This window comes from Streptopelia decaocto (genome assembly GCF_964273445.1).
Source record: "Streptopelia decaocto genome assembly, chromosome: 3".
NCBI lineage: Eukaryota > Metazoa > Chordata > Aves > Columbiformes > Columbidae > Streptopelia > Streptopelia decaocto.
In genome coordinates, this window is record NC_138656.1 from 119,977,253 (window position 1) to 119,992,088 (window position 14,836).

General features: G+C 55.1%; 1 protein-coding gene across 2 annotated transcripts in view; it reads left to right on the forward strand.

Annotated features, from left to right (window-relative positions):
- EFR3B (EFR3 homolog B) overlaps positions 1 to 14,836 on the forward strand; it is a 44,676-nt gene that overhangs the window by 16,888 nt on the left and 12,952 nt on the right. For both annotated transcript variants that reach the window (XM_082049815.1, XM_082049816.1), the window contains exons 4-10: positions 1,585 to 1,735; positions 7,421 to 7,542; positions 9,485 to 9,634; positions 10,978 to 11,112; positions 11,853 to 11,931; positions 13,548 to 13,683; positions 14,269 to 14,430. In XM_082049815.1, coding sequence (XP_081905941.1) covers positions 1,585 to 1,735; positions 7,421 to 7,542; positions 9,485 to 9,634; positions 10,978 to 11,112; positions 11,853 to 11,931; positions 13,548 to 13,683; positions 14,269 to 14,430 — 935 coding nt within the window. The remainder of the gene's footprint in view (positions 1 to 1,584; positions 1,736 to 7,420; positions 7,543 to 9,484; positions 9,635 to 10,977; positions 11,113 to 11,852; positions 11,932 to 13,547; positions 13,684 to 14,268; positions 14,431 to 14,836) is intronic.

Below are 14,836 nucleotides of genomic sequence, written 5' to 3' on the forward strand. Positions count from 1 at the left end.
TTGAGTTCGCAGCGATGCGACTCACCATCTGTGAGAGGGCGGCTGGGACACGACAACTCCACAAGTGTCCCTTTTCTCTCTTGGTGGCCTGTGTCCAGCTGTCCCCAAAAGAGAAGCCACTTCGTCACAATAATGTTGCGCACGGAATGTTGTTTTCAGCCTTGTTTCCAACAAGAAAGGAGCTTGATGCTCCACACTGCTTGTCCATCACCTCTTCATACCTTTTATTTTTCCCTCTGGGCCAGTTTTAACCTGGTTTGACAGATGGGTAAGAGCCTCACAGATCCAGGAGGAACTGGCTGCTTATTTTCACCATATATAGAAGAGCTGTAGTGGCGTCTGAGCAACAGACAGGCTGGAGTGGGGGCTCAACCATGCTACAAGACACCAGAGAATCTACTCAAGACTGGAGCCAGATGTCAACATTTCTGGGGCATCAGGAGATGGGATCGATCTTGCTGTGTTTTACCAGCTGGAACCTGGAAGTCCAGGGTTTATCAGACAGTTTCTTTTCCCCCAAGAGAGCAGGTGCCTCCCCAGCTGCCCATCAACGTGCAGGCAGATGTGCAGCTCCTGCCCGCATCGCTGCTGCTGAGCTCGGTGCTTTCGAGTCTTCTTCTCGCAGCACAAGCTGGTGGCTGCTGCAGGACACCCAGGCTGCGAATCAGCGGGGAGAGGAGCTGGCTTGAACATGGAGGTTAAAAGAGGAATTGTGCTCGATATCAAGATATCGTAGAATGGTTTAGGTGGGAAGGGACCTTCAAAACTCATCCAGTGCCAGCCCTGCCATGAGCAGGGACATCTGCACCAGCTCAGGCTGCTCAGAGCCCCGTCCAGCCTGGCCTGGGATGTCTCCAGGGATGGTTCATCACCACCTCTCTGGCCAACCTGGGCCAGGCTCTCAACACCCTCAGCACAAACAATTTCTGCATCATGTCTGGCCTGAATCTCCCTCCTTTACCTTAAAGCTATCACCCCTTGTTCTATCACAACAGAGCAGACTCAAAAGTCTGTCCTCAACTTTCTTATTGATCCTTAAGTACGGAAAGGCCTCAATAAGATGAGAGGAAAAGGCCTCAAGTTGCCCAGGGGAGGTTGAGGTTGGATGTGGGGAACAATTTCTTCCCCAAAGGGCTGTGGGGCATTGGAACAGGCTGCCCAGGGCAGTGCTGGAGTCACCATCCCTGGAGGGCTGGACAGACGGACACGAGGTTCTCAGGACATGGGGCAGTGGGGGTGTGGTGGGGGAACAGTTGGACTCGATGATCTTTTCCCACCAAAATGATTCTATGATTTTATGCTATAAAGAGCAGTTCAGGGCAAGGGAAGCCCACAGGCAGCGTGCGGGGAGATGCAAAGTGTTGCCGGGTCTTCACTCAGAGGAGAGATGGTGGGAGCAGCCACCACCACCTAACGCTATTCCAAGTTTATTCTGGGTGTAAAACATTTCTCTTTAGGTCAGCCAGTGGAGGAGGTTGGTGTTTTGCTGGTGGGCATGCAGGGGGTTTGGGAGGGAGGAGGAGGAGGGATGGCCGTGGGCTCATGCTGCTGTCGGGGGTGACCTGGGCCTCTGTCTGCTCCCAGCTACGTGTGCATTGCCATGGAGGCCCTGGACCAGCTCCTCATGGCCTGCCACTGCCAGAGCATCAACCTCTTCGTGGAGAGCTTCCTCAAGATGGTGGCCAAGCTGCTGGAGTCGGAGAAGCCCAACCTGCAGATCCTGGGGACCAACTCGGTGAGTGGGAACGCGACGGGTGGTGGCACCGCACCCTGCTGATCCCGTCCTGGGCTTTCCACCCTGTCTGTCACCCCACATCTCTGCCAGGACAGAAAACTTGTTGGAAAAGGATGGGGAGAGACTGCAGGGGAGGGTTTATGGTGTCTCCTCTCGTGTGTGAGGTTTCCAAGACCCCATGTGCTGTCCCTGCTGTTTGCTGTGACCAGTCGCTGGTCTCTGATCTCTGCTGCCTTCTCGCTCTTGAATTCAGCTTTTCCTAAACGAGCCTGAGCACAGGGGGGCTGTCAGCAGTTTTGGACAACAGACCAGCTCAGGAGGTGATCCCCGTGGATTTTGGGAGCTCTTTGTGCTCAGCAAAGGGCTGGCTTAAACAGAGCCGCGGCTTGCACTAAGTGGCTTAGCTGGGCTGGGATGTGTCGGTCACAGCCATGAAATGAGGGGAAAGGAGGACAGATGAACGAAGCTGACGTCCTCCCAGCATCCAAACTGCTGGTCCTGACTGGCAGCCCCTTGTTGCTGGTTTTTACTGGGAACACTGGTGTACTTGACACCTGGGCTTGCGAGGGCTCTACTGGTGCCTGGTAGCTTGGCTTGGACAAGCAGCATCTGTCCTTGTGGCTTTGTAAGAAGGGGTTTAAATGGAGCTGATCATCCTTATTGTGACCTGTCAGTACTTAAAAGGGGCCCATAGGATGGGGACAGACATTCTGGCAGGGCCTCTTGTGATGGGACACAGGGTGATCGTTTTAAACAAAACCCCAAACTGTTCTCTGATTCTATGACCATCTCTTGTCTCCATGGCTGCCTGAACATGGGAGGTTTGCCCCACACGGGCGTGAAAAATGAGGCAGGGCTCTAGCTTGCTTTGACCCAATGCCTTCTACTCGAGGACATCTGTCACAGGACGGGTCCCCTCAAGTCTCTGCCGTGGCACCGTAGGGGCTGTCCCCTCCCTGGCTCCACGCCAGCAGCTCCCATTGAGGTTCAGTTCCATGCTGAGTGCCAGTGGCCCCTCTGATGCTGATCTCTGCTTGGACACCTTGCAAGGTCCTGAGAAGTGTCCAGAGAGCAGCCACAGAGAGGAGCATCATAAAACCATAGAATGGTTTGGGTTGAAGGGACCTCCCAGCTCCCCCAGTCCCCCCTGCCATGAGCAGGGACATCTGCACCAGCTCAGGCTGCTCAGAGCCCCGTCCAGCCTGGCCTGGGATGTCTCCAGGGATGGTTCAGCCACCACCTCTCTGGCCAACCTGGGCCAGGCTCTCACCACCCTCAGCACAAACAATTTCTGCATCATGTCTGGCCTGAATCTCCCTCCTTTAGTTTAAAACCATCACCCCTCGTCCTGTCACAACAGGCCCTGCTCAAAAGTCTGTCCCATCTTTCTTCTCGGCCCCTTTCAAGTCTGGAAAGGCTGCACTAAGGTCTCCCCGGAGCTTCTCTTCTCCAGCTGAACCCCCCAACTCTCTCAGCCTGTCCCCAGCAGAGCTGTTCCAGCCTCGGGTCATTCCTGGGGCTCCTCTGGCCCCTCTCCAGCAGCTCCACGTGTGTCCTGTGCTGAGGACCCAGAGCTGGACCAGCACTGCAGGGGGGTCTCACCAGAGAGGGGCAGAGGGGCAGAATCCCCTCCCTCTTGTTTTATTGAGGAGTCCAGAGCAGGAACGATGGTTTAGTGATGCTTTTTTTTTTGGTTTCTCACTCGTGGCGGCATTCAGAGGGCAAACAGCACTGGAAACTTGTGGGCTTTTATAGAAAAGCGAGTAATGATAATGAGACACTTCTTCCTCTGTCTGCTAATGAGAAATGTGCCTCAGGCTCGTGCTTAATTAGAGGGTGCTGCCTCAAGCAATCTTCACAATAATGGAGCTGATGGCGAAGGCGGGAGGAGGTTGTTTATAGAAACCTGCTCGGTGTGAGTCACTCTCCGCAGCGTGAAAATCTCGCCTGGAACACACCTCCCACCTCGCCGAGGTGCTGGGCTGCGCAGGGGCTGATCCCGGGACCCGCCGCCCGGATCCACGGCCGCAGCGAAAATCCAGCATCCCCTCATCCCCACAACCCCATCCTGTAACCCCCGCGGTGAACATATGGGGCTGCAGCTTCAATCCACTTTGGTTCCTCATCCTCGTTAGGGCAACCTCCCCGCCTTGAGTAGGAACCATCTAATTTCCAGCTCCATGTCATTCCTGTTTTATTTTCCCTTCGAACCAACATTGATCTTCCATTTAAACCGCTCTTCCCCCGCCTTGATGTTCCTCTTCTGATGTATTTATGTCTGATGTATTTATAGGAGGCGGCGTTATCCCTTCCCAGCCGTTGTTTTGCTTCTCCTCACATTTCCCCGTGCTCGCTCTCTGCTTTCCCAGCCGTGTTGCAGTTGCAGCTTCTCGGCTCCAAGCACGGGGACCCCAAGCTGCCCAGCCCTGCACCCCTACAAACCACAGCAGAAATAGTGCTGCATTTCAGTGTTTTAAACTGTGTTTCTTAGTGGAAAAACAACATAAAGCTACAGAGCAGCTTTTTAGCTGGGATGCATGAAAGTAAGTTGCTTTCCCTGAAGGTTTGATGCCTCCTTTCCTGCCAGCCCAGCTCTCAGTGGGTCATTTCCGTGTGTCCTGGTGCTGCTTTGTGTTTCTGGACAGATCAGAGAAGGGACCGGAGCTGGTGAGGGGCTGGAGCACAAGTGTGATGGAGCGGCTGAGGGACCTGGGGGGTTCAGCTGGAGAACAGGAGCTGAGGGGAGACCTTCTGATCTCTGAACTGCCTGAAAGGAGCTTGGAGCCAGGGGGGTCGGGCTCTGCTCCCCAGGAACAAGCGCCAGGAGCAGAGGAAACGGCCTCAAGTTGCGCCAGGGGGGGTTGAGGTTGGATGTGAGGAACAATTTCTTCCCCAAAGGGCTGTGGGGCATTGGAACAGGCTGCCCAGGGCAGTGCTGGAGTCACCATCCCTGGAGGGCTGGACAGACGGACATGAGGTTCTCAGGACATGGGGCAGGGACAGGGGTGAGGGAACAGTTGGACTTGAGGGTCTTTTCCAACCATAGTGACACTGTGATTCAGTGTCCTGTAGTCACCCTTGCAGGGACAGCCACGTCTTGGAAAAATGCGACAGTCTGTGAGCAAGTGGCCAAGTCCTAAAATGTCCCATTGGCAGAACAAGGCGGCTTCAAGGCCCGTTTTTCTCTGTTCTTGGCTGCTTTTTCTGAGTTCTGGCCCTGCTGGAGGCTACGGATGGATGCAGGGAGGGCAGCTGCCTCCAGCTGTGGGCTGATGTGACCCCCGTGCCACATCCAGTGGCACCGGGCCAGGAGCTGAACCGGGTGCGTGCTGGCGTGGATGGGTGGGCTGGCAATCCCTGGGGCTTTGGTATCAGGAGGGATGAGCTGGTCTCGTGTGCTTCCCTGATGGGACAAAATAAGCTGCTGTCCCTTGTGTGGCTGTGGGGCTGAAACCTGCAGATCCTGCCTGTGGACAAGCCATTTTTCCCCTTGATTTCATGACATTTTTTGGCCGTGGGATGCTTGGGACAGCTCTCCCAGAGCTGCTGCGGGGACCCCCGTTACTACTCCTCATTCTGCATCCTTTCCTCGCCTCCTGTTGCACGTCGAGTTTTCATGAGCTGAAAAAGAAACCCATAAAAAACCTACTTTGAGCTCTGCTTGGTACAGAGGTTCCTTACGTAACAAACCTGCATTTTTCTGGTGAGTAAGAGGAGTTTATCAGTTGGAGCCGGTCCCTGCGCTCTGGGAACGGTTCCTGGCGGCGCTGAGCTTGCTCAGAGCCAGACTGTGCAGCTGCCGGTATTAATAGCAGCGGGTACACGCTCGTCAGCGCCAGCGTGATGGACTGGGACGGCTGGGCTGGCTGTGCCAGCTGTGGGGGGCACCGGGGGGCTGCTGCTTCTCTTCTGGCACGGCTGGATGCCAAAAAATGCAGAAAGAAGCAAGAAGTGAGAAAAGCCTGCTGATGGAATGGGGGTGAAGGAGCTCCTGTGTGGCGGGGCATCTCCAGAGCGTGCTGAGCACCCTGAGAAATGCCAGGTGGGCAGGTAACCCCTTGGAGGTGGGTTAGGTCATAGAATGGTAGAATCGTTTTGGTTGAAAAGGACCCTCAAGATGAACGAGTCCAATCATTCCCCCAGCCCTGGCACTGCCCCATGTCCATGAGAACCTCATGTCCGTCTGTCCAACCCTGCAGGGCTGGTGACTCCAGCACTGCCCTGGGCAGCCTGTTCCAATGCCCCACAGCCCTTTGGGGAAGAAATTGTTCCCCACATCGAACCTCAACCTCCCCTGGCGCAACTTGAGGCCGTTTCCTCTGCTCCTGGTGCTTGTTCCTGGGGAGCAGAGCCCAGCACCCTCCATGCTACAGCCTCCTCTCCCAGCTGAACGGGGAACCCAGTAGTTGTAGTACCTCGATCCAGGACTGTTTGAGTGATGTGGGATCGCTCGGTGTGACCGCAGAGCTGTTGTAAGCAACGGAGCTGCACCAGCATCGCATCTCCCAGTAACACTGGGAGAGCAGTTAACAGCCAGGGTGGTTGGGGTTGGGGTGCTGCTTGGACAGGGACCATCCTGTCCCTTAATTGTGCAATTGTCAGTGCAGCACGGGAGCACAGAGTCATGGAATCACAGGATGGTTTGGGTTGGAGGGACCTTCCCAGCTCCCCCAGCCCCCCTGCCATGAGCAGGGACATCTGCACCAGCTCAGGCTGCTCAGAGCCCCGTCCAGCCTGGCCTGGGATGTCTCCAGGGATGGTTCAGCCACCACCTCTCTGGCCAACCTGGGCCAGGCTCTCACCACCCTCAGCACAAACAATTTCATTATATCCATCCTGAATCTCCCTCTTTTAGTTTAAAACCATCCCCCCTTGTCCTGTGGCAACTGGCCCTGCTCAGAAGTCTGTCCCCATGAAAGCAGCCAACAGATTTCTCTGCCTAAAACCTTGGCAATCAGCTGCTTACACCCTTGCTCCGAGTGGGAGGATAAAGCACGGAGACTCAGTGGCACATTTTTGTCCCAGGCCGAGGATAAACCTCGTCCCTTCGCAGCAGCGAGCGCTCTGGGGTGGATACAAACTGAACGCTCTGTGTGTTCCAGCCGGCAGTTGATGCCTTGGATTTCGTGGCAGCTCTTGTTTTATTGAGGTTCTATTGCTCGTTCCTTTTTCAAGCTCCCCCTCTCAGCACGACTGGGTGCGCTGAGGCTCCCCCTTCCTTCCTGACCCTTTGTTCCCATCTTTTCCCAATTCAGACAAAAGCTTGAGAAACATGTTTAATCTTTCTTCCTCTTTAATTCTCTCCACGAAAGCTTCAAATCCAGCCGGGTTGGTCAGCTGGCGTTTCTGGCGAGCTCGGCGCCTGCTGGCACGGCCGCGCTGGGACCTGGTGCTGCGGGCGAGATCCGGGATGTGGTTAAACAACCTGCTCCTGGTTGGTTTCTCTGCTGCCATTTCCAAGGCTGTTTTCACCCCTGTAGCAAAGTTTGGGGAATGTTGGCCAGATTTTGTGCCATCTGGGAGGATGGAAAGACGCTGGGGGCAAATTTCTCTCATTACTAAGATGTGCTGCATATTAGGGATCCTTAACTCAGAGCCTCGTTTGCTGCTTTGGAGAGGAATTGTAAGGATATTTTTGCTGTCGTGCCCTCTGGGCTGACCCCAATCTTTCTTCTCCTCTCCCAGTTTGTGAAGTTTGCCAACATCGAGGAGGACACCCCATCCTACCACCGCAGCTACGACTTCTTTGTCTCCCGCTTCAGCGAGATGTGTCACTCCAGCCACGATGACCTGGACATCCGGACGAAGTGAGTGTCACCCATGCGGTGTCCCTGGCTCCGCGAACGCATCTCGGGGGGCTTCACTGTGCCCCCAGCTTCTGCCTTTCTTAGAACCACAGGATGGTTTGGGTTGGAGGGACCTTCAAAACTCATCCAGTGCCACCCCTGCCATGAGCAGGGACATCTGCACCAGCTCAGGTTGCTCAGAGCCCCGTCCAGCCTGGCCTGGGATGTCTCCAGGGATGGTTCAGCCACCACCTCTCTGGCCAACCTGGGCCAGGCTCTCAGCACCCCCATTGTAAAAAAGAGGAGAGAATCCCCTGCTTTTGGGGACGGGCTGGATCCAGGCTGCGGGAGCAGTTGTTTTGTGCTGTGATGGATTGCTTGGTGATTCCCCAGAGCTGCTCAGGCTGCTGTTCTCAACCCTCCCTTATTTTCCAGGCATTAAACCCTCCTGACTGCGCAGGAGGATGAAGCAGGAGCCTGGAAGACTCACTAGAGCCCATATCCAGCCTCTGTGGCTGTGTGGGATATTGTTTGCAGCATTACATGTGTGCCAGAGAAGTTGGTTTGTGCTTTTTGTCCTGAGAACGGGGCAGCTGGGCTCACTGTGGCCACAACTGATGACGAGACAAGGGACAAATGTGCCCTTGGGCTTCCAGCTTGGTTTTTTGTGCCAAAACGTGAGCAGTCTGCCCATCCCAGGGCTACCCCGATGCATCTTTAAGCATTTCTCACCTTTGTCCAGGGCAGCTGGAGCTGAGAGCAGGAGGCAAAGGAGTGATCCTGACCCCAAAATGAGGATGATGATGATGGGAAGAAGCTCCCCACTCTTAGCAGCACGAATATTCACTCAAAAACTGCCTCCTGCAGCCCCGTGCTCTTATTTTCCACGTTTAAAGGTGGTTACATCTCTCTAGACAGCATCGAGGACTGACTTGCTTTGCTGGGATGAGGAAATGCACCCAGGGGGATTAATTACCACTAAAGCAGCCAGATTAATGTTGTTTGCTACCACCCAAGCCAGGCCTGTCGGGGACGTATTTCAAAAGACCCAGCGTTTGCAATATCCCCGGGAGGCACCGCTGCTGCAGCACCGATGGTTCAGCACCCACAGCTCTCACTGGGAAGCTCTGAGCAGGAGAATTCTGCTGCCGAGGAGCAGATTTCTGTCGAACCCAGATGTCAGGCAGCATCTCAGCACATGGGGTTGCTGGAGCTGCGGTACCAGGGACCAGTTTTCTTGCAGAGGGATGAACCCCTGAGGTTCACCACTGCTCGTGGAGCCTTGTCTCCGAGGACCAGCCTTGTCTCCTTACACCACTGCAGACACACAGGGTTTTTTTTTTCTTTTATTTCCTTAATAAGGAAATAATGCAGAAGGCTCATTATTTCCATTTGGCCTTCAGGGCACTGGTGACGCCAACTAAATTGCACTGGAGATTGGAAACGACAAATTCTGCAGCTTCTGTAATTAAAACGGAGGCTGCGCATCCCTGGGCCATTGGTCCTGCTCAGAGCTCCTCGTGTCTCAGTCGGATTATTGCCTTGATTAGATCTGTGAAATGTGTCACGGAGACCTCCGAGCGGGTTATTTAATGCATTTATTTCTGCAGATAAGCATGTGGTGTCTTTCTCAGGCGTCAGCAGTGGGTGTTGAGCGGCTGGTTCCAGCCCTGGGAGTCCTGCTGCATCGGGACATTTTTATTGAGGATTTTATTGGACTCAGAAAGGACACAGATATCAAAAAGCACCTGAATTTCCTGAGCATCCATCATCCCCGTGGATGCAGCGTCTGGGAAGGGGGAAAAATGGGAAAACCACAGAGAACGGAGACCTCCCACAGCCAAACCAAATTGGTGCCTTCTCTCCAACTTCTTGCAGTTTCACCCACGTATTTGTGTATATAAATGTAAAATTGCGTATGCTGTATAGATACGGAGCATTTTGGCGTCCGTTTGCTCCCCAGGATCCGGATGTCCGGCATTAAAGGCCTGCAAGGAGTGGTGAGGAAGACGGTGAACGACGAGCTCCAAGCCAACATCTGGGACCCGCAGCACATGGACAAGATCGTCCCCTCGCTGCTCTTCAACTTGCAGCACGTGGAGGAGACCGAGAGGTGAGTCCCTGGGTTCAAACGCACTGTTTGCAAAGCTCTGAGCTCTGGGAGGGATTCCTGCTAAAATACTCCCAAAGCTGTTGTTTTAAAGCCAGCCGAGAGGAATCTGAAGAACTTAAAAGGTGGTTTGGTCGCTGACCGTCTGTTCTTCCAATGTAACCCCCCGCTGGCTGCGTGCTGGCCACCAGCCGGGTGTTTGAAGGGGAATAGCGTAGAAGAAAAGCACAGAACAGAAGAGCTGGCATAAATTCCTCCTGGGAGTGTCCTTTGGAAGGTTAAGAGAGATGTATCAGCCCTGGGGAGTTGGCTTCTGGCCCTTTTTTTCCCTGTTTTTTTCTTGTCAAGCGAAGCGTCAAGGCGGTAAAAGCATTTGTGGTGTTTGTGTGATGCCAAATGAGCTTGAGTGTGCAAAAAGGGATGGATCTGCTCTGGGGGGTGTGTGCGACTGGTCCTGGGCTGGGAGTGCTTTGCTGTTCCTCCCCTGGGAAGCTGTTTCCACCATGGGAGGACGTTATGTCCTGCATCCTTACCAATAAGAAAATAGAATCACAGGGTGGTTTGAGTTGAAGGGACCATTAAAGGTCCCCCAGTTCCCCCTGCCATGAGCAGGGACATCTGCACCAGCTCAGGGTGCTCAGAGCCCCGTCCAGCCTGGCCTGGGATGTCTCCAGGGATGGTTCAGCCACCACCTCTCTGGCCAACCTGGGCCAGGCTCTCACCACCCTCAGCACAAACAATTTCTGCATCATGTCCGGCCTGAATCTCCCTCCTTTAGTTTAAAACCATCCCCCCTTGTCCTATCGCAACAGACCCTGCTCAAAAGTCTGTCCCCATCTTTCTTCTTGGCCCCTTTTAAGCACTGAAAGGCCCCACTAAGGTCTCCCCAGAGCTTCTCTTCTCCAGCTGAACACCCCAACTCTCTCACCTGTCCCCCAGCAGAGCTGTTCCAGCCCCGGATCATTTCTGGGGCTCCTCTGGCCCCTCTCCAGCAGCTCCATGTGTGTCCTGTGCTGGAGGCTCCCCATCCTTCCCCGTGATCGTCCCTCGGGACACAGGGGCTGCCCCCGCTGCCTGGCGCAGCCCCCTGCTCTGCAATCCCCGTGCCCCTGCTGCTCTCCAATCTGGCTCCAACCCAGCAGCGCTTCACCCCCAGTTCTCTGCGGGATGGAGCTGCCCCGTGTCCCTGGCTGGGTGACATTTGGGTGCTGCAGGGTGACCCGCAGCCCTGTGGGGCCGATGCCGCCGTCGTTTTGCTCCGTTTTGCCGAGTTCTGTTCCTCTTCTCCCACCCAACTGCTGCTGCACACCGGGTGCCGCTCTCACCGCCCCCCTGTGCTTTGGCAGCCGCTCCCCCTCGCCGCTGCAAGCCGCCGAGAAGGAGAAGGAGAGTCCCACGGAGCTGGCGGAGCGCTGTCTGCGGGAGCTGCTGGGCCGGGCGGCGTACGGCAACATCAAGAACGCCATCAAACCCGTCCTCATGTGAGTCCTGCGCCCCTCGGGTTTTGGCACAGGGGAAACTGAGGCACGGGGAAACCGCGGGTGGGAGCTGGGTGAAGGTACGATGCTGGAGATGGGGATGGGGTTGCAGGCTGAGCTCTTTAGTTTTGGATGCAATGGGGACGGTGGCACAGGATTGCTACGTGCACCTGTAAAAGGGCACGTCCTGACTGCTCCAGGTGCGTACTTCTAGAGGCTAAATGCTGATTGCCAGCCCTATCTTGAGATATATTTCGTAATTAACTGCTGTCCTTGACAAGGCTGCTCTTTCATTACCCAGAATGCTGCCACCTTTGATGTGAAAGAATGGCTGTTTTTCCGGTCTTGATCTGACAAGTTATTCCAAACCGGAGCATAGGGATTTTTGGCTTTATTTTTCCTCTGTGTGAGCATATTCCCCTTCAGGCTTTTATTTCTACGTTGGAGAATTAGTTACCACTGCTGGATGAATGGCTAGAAGGGAGCAGCTATTCACTGTGAGGTTTGAGATCGCAGGTTGCCCCATCAGGCATGCTTTACAGAAGGTCTTCAAGCCCACACTTGTGTTCTTGAATGACAAGGTGTGTGCTGACCTGTCGCTGAGAAAAATCACCTCGGAAAGGAGTTTGTGTCGCTGTTTTCACCTGCAATGTTTGCTCCTGCCATCCCGGGTGCTGCTTTGCACCCCTGAATGGTTTTGGGGACCCACAGTGATTTCCCCTCCGTTTCCATCTCTTCCCCAGCCACCTGGACAACCACTCGCTCTGGGAGCCGAAGATCTTTGCCACGTGCTGCTTCAGGATCATCATGTACTCGATCCAGGTGGGGACTCTGGCAGGTGGCACCGTTTGGGGACACATGGGGATGCTTGGGAGCGCCTGCATCTGCCTGCACGGCTGAGTCAGAGCCGCGGCCGCATTGGCGCATCCTGGCAGCGCCGAGTCTGAGCTCTCATGATGAGCTGCGCTCTGAGTGTGCTCCAAAACCAGCTGGAGACAGGCACAGTGCGGCGCTCCCGCAGTGTGAGGGGGACACGGGGGTCATTCTCGAGTTGAGGTCTCTGAGGAAGGTGGATGCAAGTGCTTCATCTGCTCTGAGCTTCTCCCACCATAGTGGGGTCAAAGCAACACGCTGGGGAGGGACCCAAGTCACCTTGTGAGCCTCTGAAATGCTGCAAACAAACCCAAACTCCAAAAGCTGGGGTCAGTTTTGGGCCCCCTTACACCAAGAAAGGCCTTGAGGTGCTGGAGCGGGTGGAGAGAAGGGAACGGAGCTGGTGAGGGGCTGGAGCACAAGTGTGATGGAGCGGCTGAGGGACCTGGGGGGTTCAGCTGGAGAACAGGAGCTGAGGGGAGACCTTCTGATCTCTGAACTGCCTGAAAGGAGCTTGGAGCCAGGGGGGTCGGGCTCTGCTCCCCAGGAACAAGCGCCAGGAGCAGAGGAAACGGCCTCAAGTTGCGCCAGGGGAGGTTGAGGTTGGATGTGGGGAACAATTTCTTCCCCAAAGGGCTGTGGGGCATTGGAACAGGCTGCCCAGGGCAGTGCTGGAGTCACCATCCCTGGAGGGTTGGACAGACGGACATGAGGTTCTCAGCACATGGGGCAGTGGTGGCCTCGGCAGTGTGAGGTTAATGGTTGGACTTGACGACCTTAAAGTTTTCTATGATTCTGTCTCTGTCCTTAGACACAGGGATGCTCCGAGACAGACTCCGCCAGGCTCTTCTCACTTGGGGCCATGGGAATGCAATTTAGCTAAACCCAAAGTGATGGGAACAAGTCCATCATTTCTTTTTCCACGTGGATCTTGATAAAACTCTGCCTGCGTCCCCGCGTGATGTTGGGCACGGTGCCGCCTTCCCAGCCCGTCCCGTGCTGCTGGGGCTGCCCCAGACCTGCTGCCCCACTTCCCCACAAGTGAAGTTTGCTTCACTTTGGGACTCGGCCAAGCCACAGCTCTGCTTGGAGAACTCGAACAGTGCAACACAAATCACCGCTCCCTGCTCTCTTTCCTTGTCTTCAATCCTGTAAACTGCCTAAAACCCCTTACAGCACTACTAGATCTTATAAAATCCTTTTAATGCATATTGGGGGTGTCAGGTCACAGTAACTCAGCAGGACTCTTTTGAAATAAAGACGTGTTTGGGGAAACCCAGGCAAAAATCAAATCTTTTCCCCCTGAAATCCCCAGGATTAATTGTCACAATTTCCTTTAGATCTGTACAGCTCCTTAGATCATTTTTCCTGTGCAAATTCCTCCAAGCTCTTGCTCAGTCATGTAAAGCCGGATTCCTCCAGGTGCCTCCTTGCGTTTTGCATCCACAGCTGGGCAGGGACAGGGCGCATGTGCAGGATTTGTCCCCAGTCGCCGTGTGGGTCACAGGAACAGCTGTCACCTTGTGGTTGCAGCACCTGTGCTGACGTTCCTGTTTTCTTTCCAGCCGCAACATTCCCATCTCGTCATCCAGCAGCTCCTGGGGCACCTGGATGCCAACAGCAAGAGCGCGGCCACCGTGCGCGCCGGCATCGTGGAGGTTCTGTCCGAGGCAGCCGTGATCGCAGCCTCCGGATCTGTCGGTAACTGGATAAATTGATCCTTTTCATCTCCTTCATCCTTTGTTGTGGTGGCAGCAAAGTTCCCCCTGTGCTGGGCACTGGGGAGGCCAAACCTCCAATCCTGGGGGCAGTTCTGGGCTCCTCATGCCAAGAAAGGCCTTGAGGTGCTGGAGCGAGTGGAGAGAAGGGAACGGAGCTGGTGAGGGTCTGGAGCACAAGTGTGATGGGAGCGGCTGAGGGAGCTGGGGTGTTCAGCTGGAGAACAGGAGCTGAGGGGAGACCTTCTGATCTCTGAACTGCCTGAAAGGAGCTTGGAGCCAGGGGGGTCGGGCTCTGCTCCCCAGGAACAAGCGCCAGGAGCAGAGGAAACGGCCTCAAGTTGCGCCAGGGGAGGTTGAGGTTGGATGTGGGGAACAATTTCTTCCCCAAAGGGCTGTGGGGCATTGGAACAGGCTGCCCAGGGCAGTGCTGGAGTCACCATCCCTGGAGGGCTGGACAGACGGACATGAGGTTCTTAGGGACATGGGGCAGTGACAGGTGTTGGACTCGATTTCGAGGGTCTCTTCCAACCAGAACGATTCTGTGATTTCTCTCTCCCCACCGCAGGCCCCACGGTGCTGGAGGTGTTCAACACGCTGCTGCGGCAGCTGCGGCTCAGCATTGACTACGCGCTGACCGGGAGCTACGACTGCGCCACCGGCGTCAGCACCAAGATCATCAAGGAGCACGAGGAGAGGATGTTCCAGGAGGCCGTCATTAAAACCATCGGTAGGACACGCTGTGGGCTGTGCTGGGGGATCAGGCCCCGAGTTGTGGGTTTTGTAGAATCATAAAATAGTTTGGGTGGAAAGGGCTGTTCAAGCTCCCCCAGTTCCCCCTGCCATGAGCAGGGACATCTGCACCAGCTCAGGTTGCTCAGAGCCCCGTCCAGCCTGGCCTGGGATGTCTCCAGGGATGGTTCAGCCACCACCTCTCTGGCCAACCTGGGCCAGGCTCTCACCACCCTCAGCACGAACAATTTCTCCCTCATTTCTACAGTTTCTGCTTTTATGTATCTGCAGGGTTATCCAGGGTGAGACAAAGTCACCCTCATGCTAAAAGCAGTGATGGGAAATGAGATTTATCATGGTGATGGGTTATCAGCAGGTGGCATTGCAGCCCCAGCCGTCCCCGC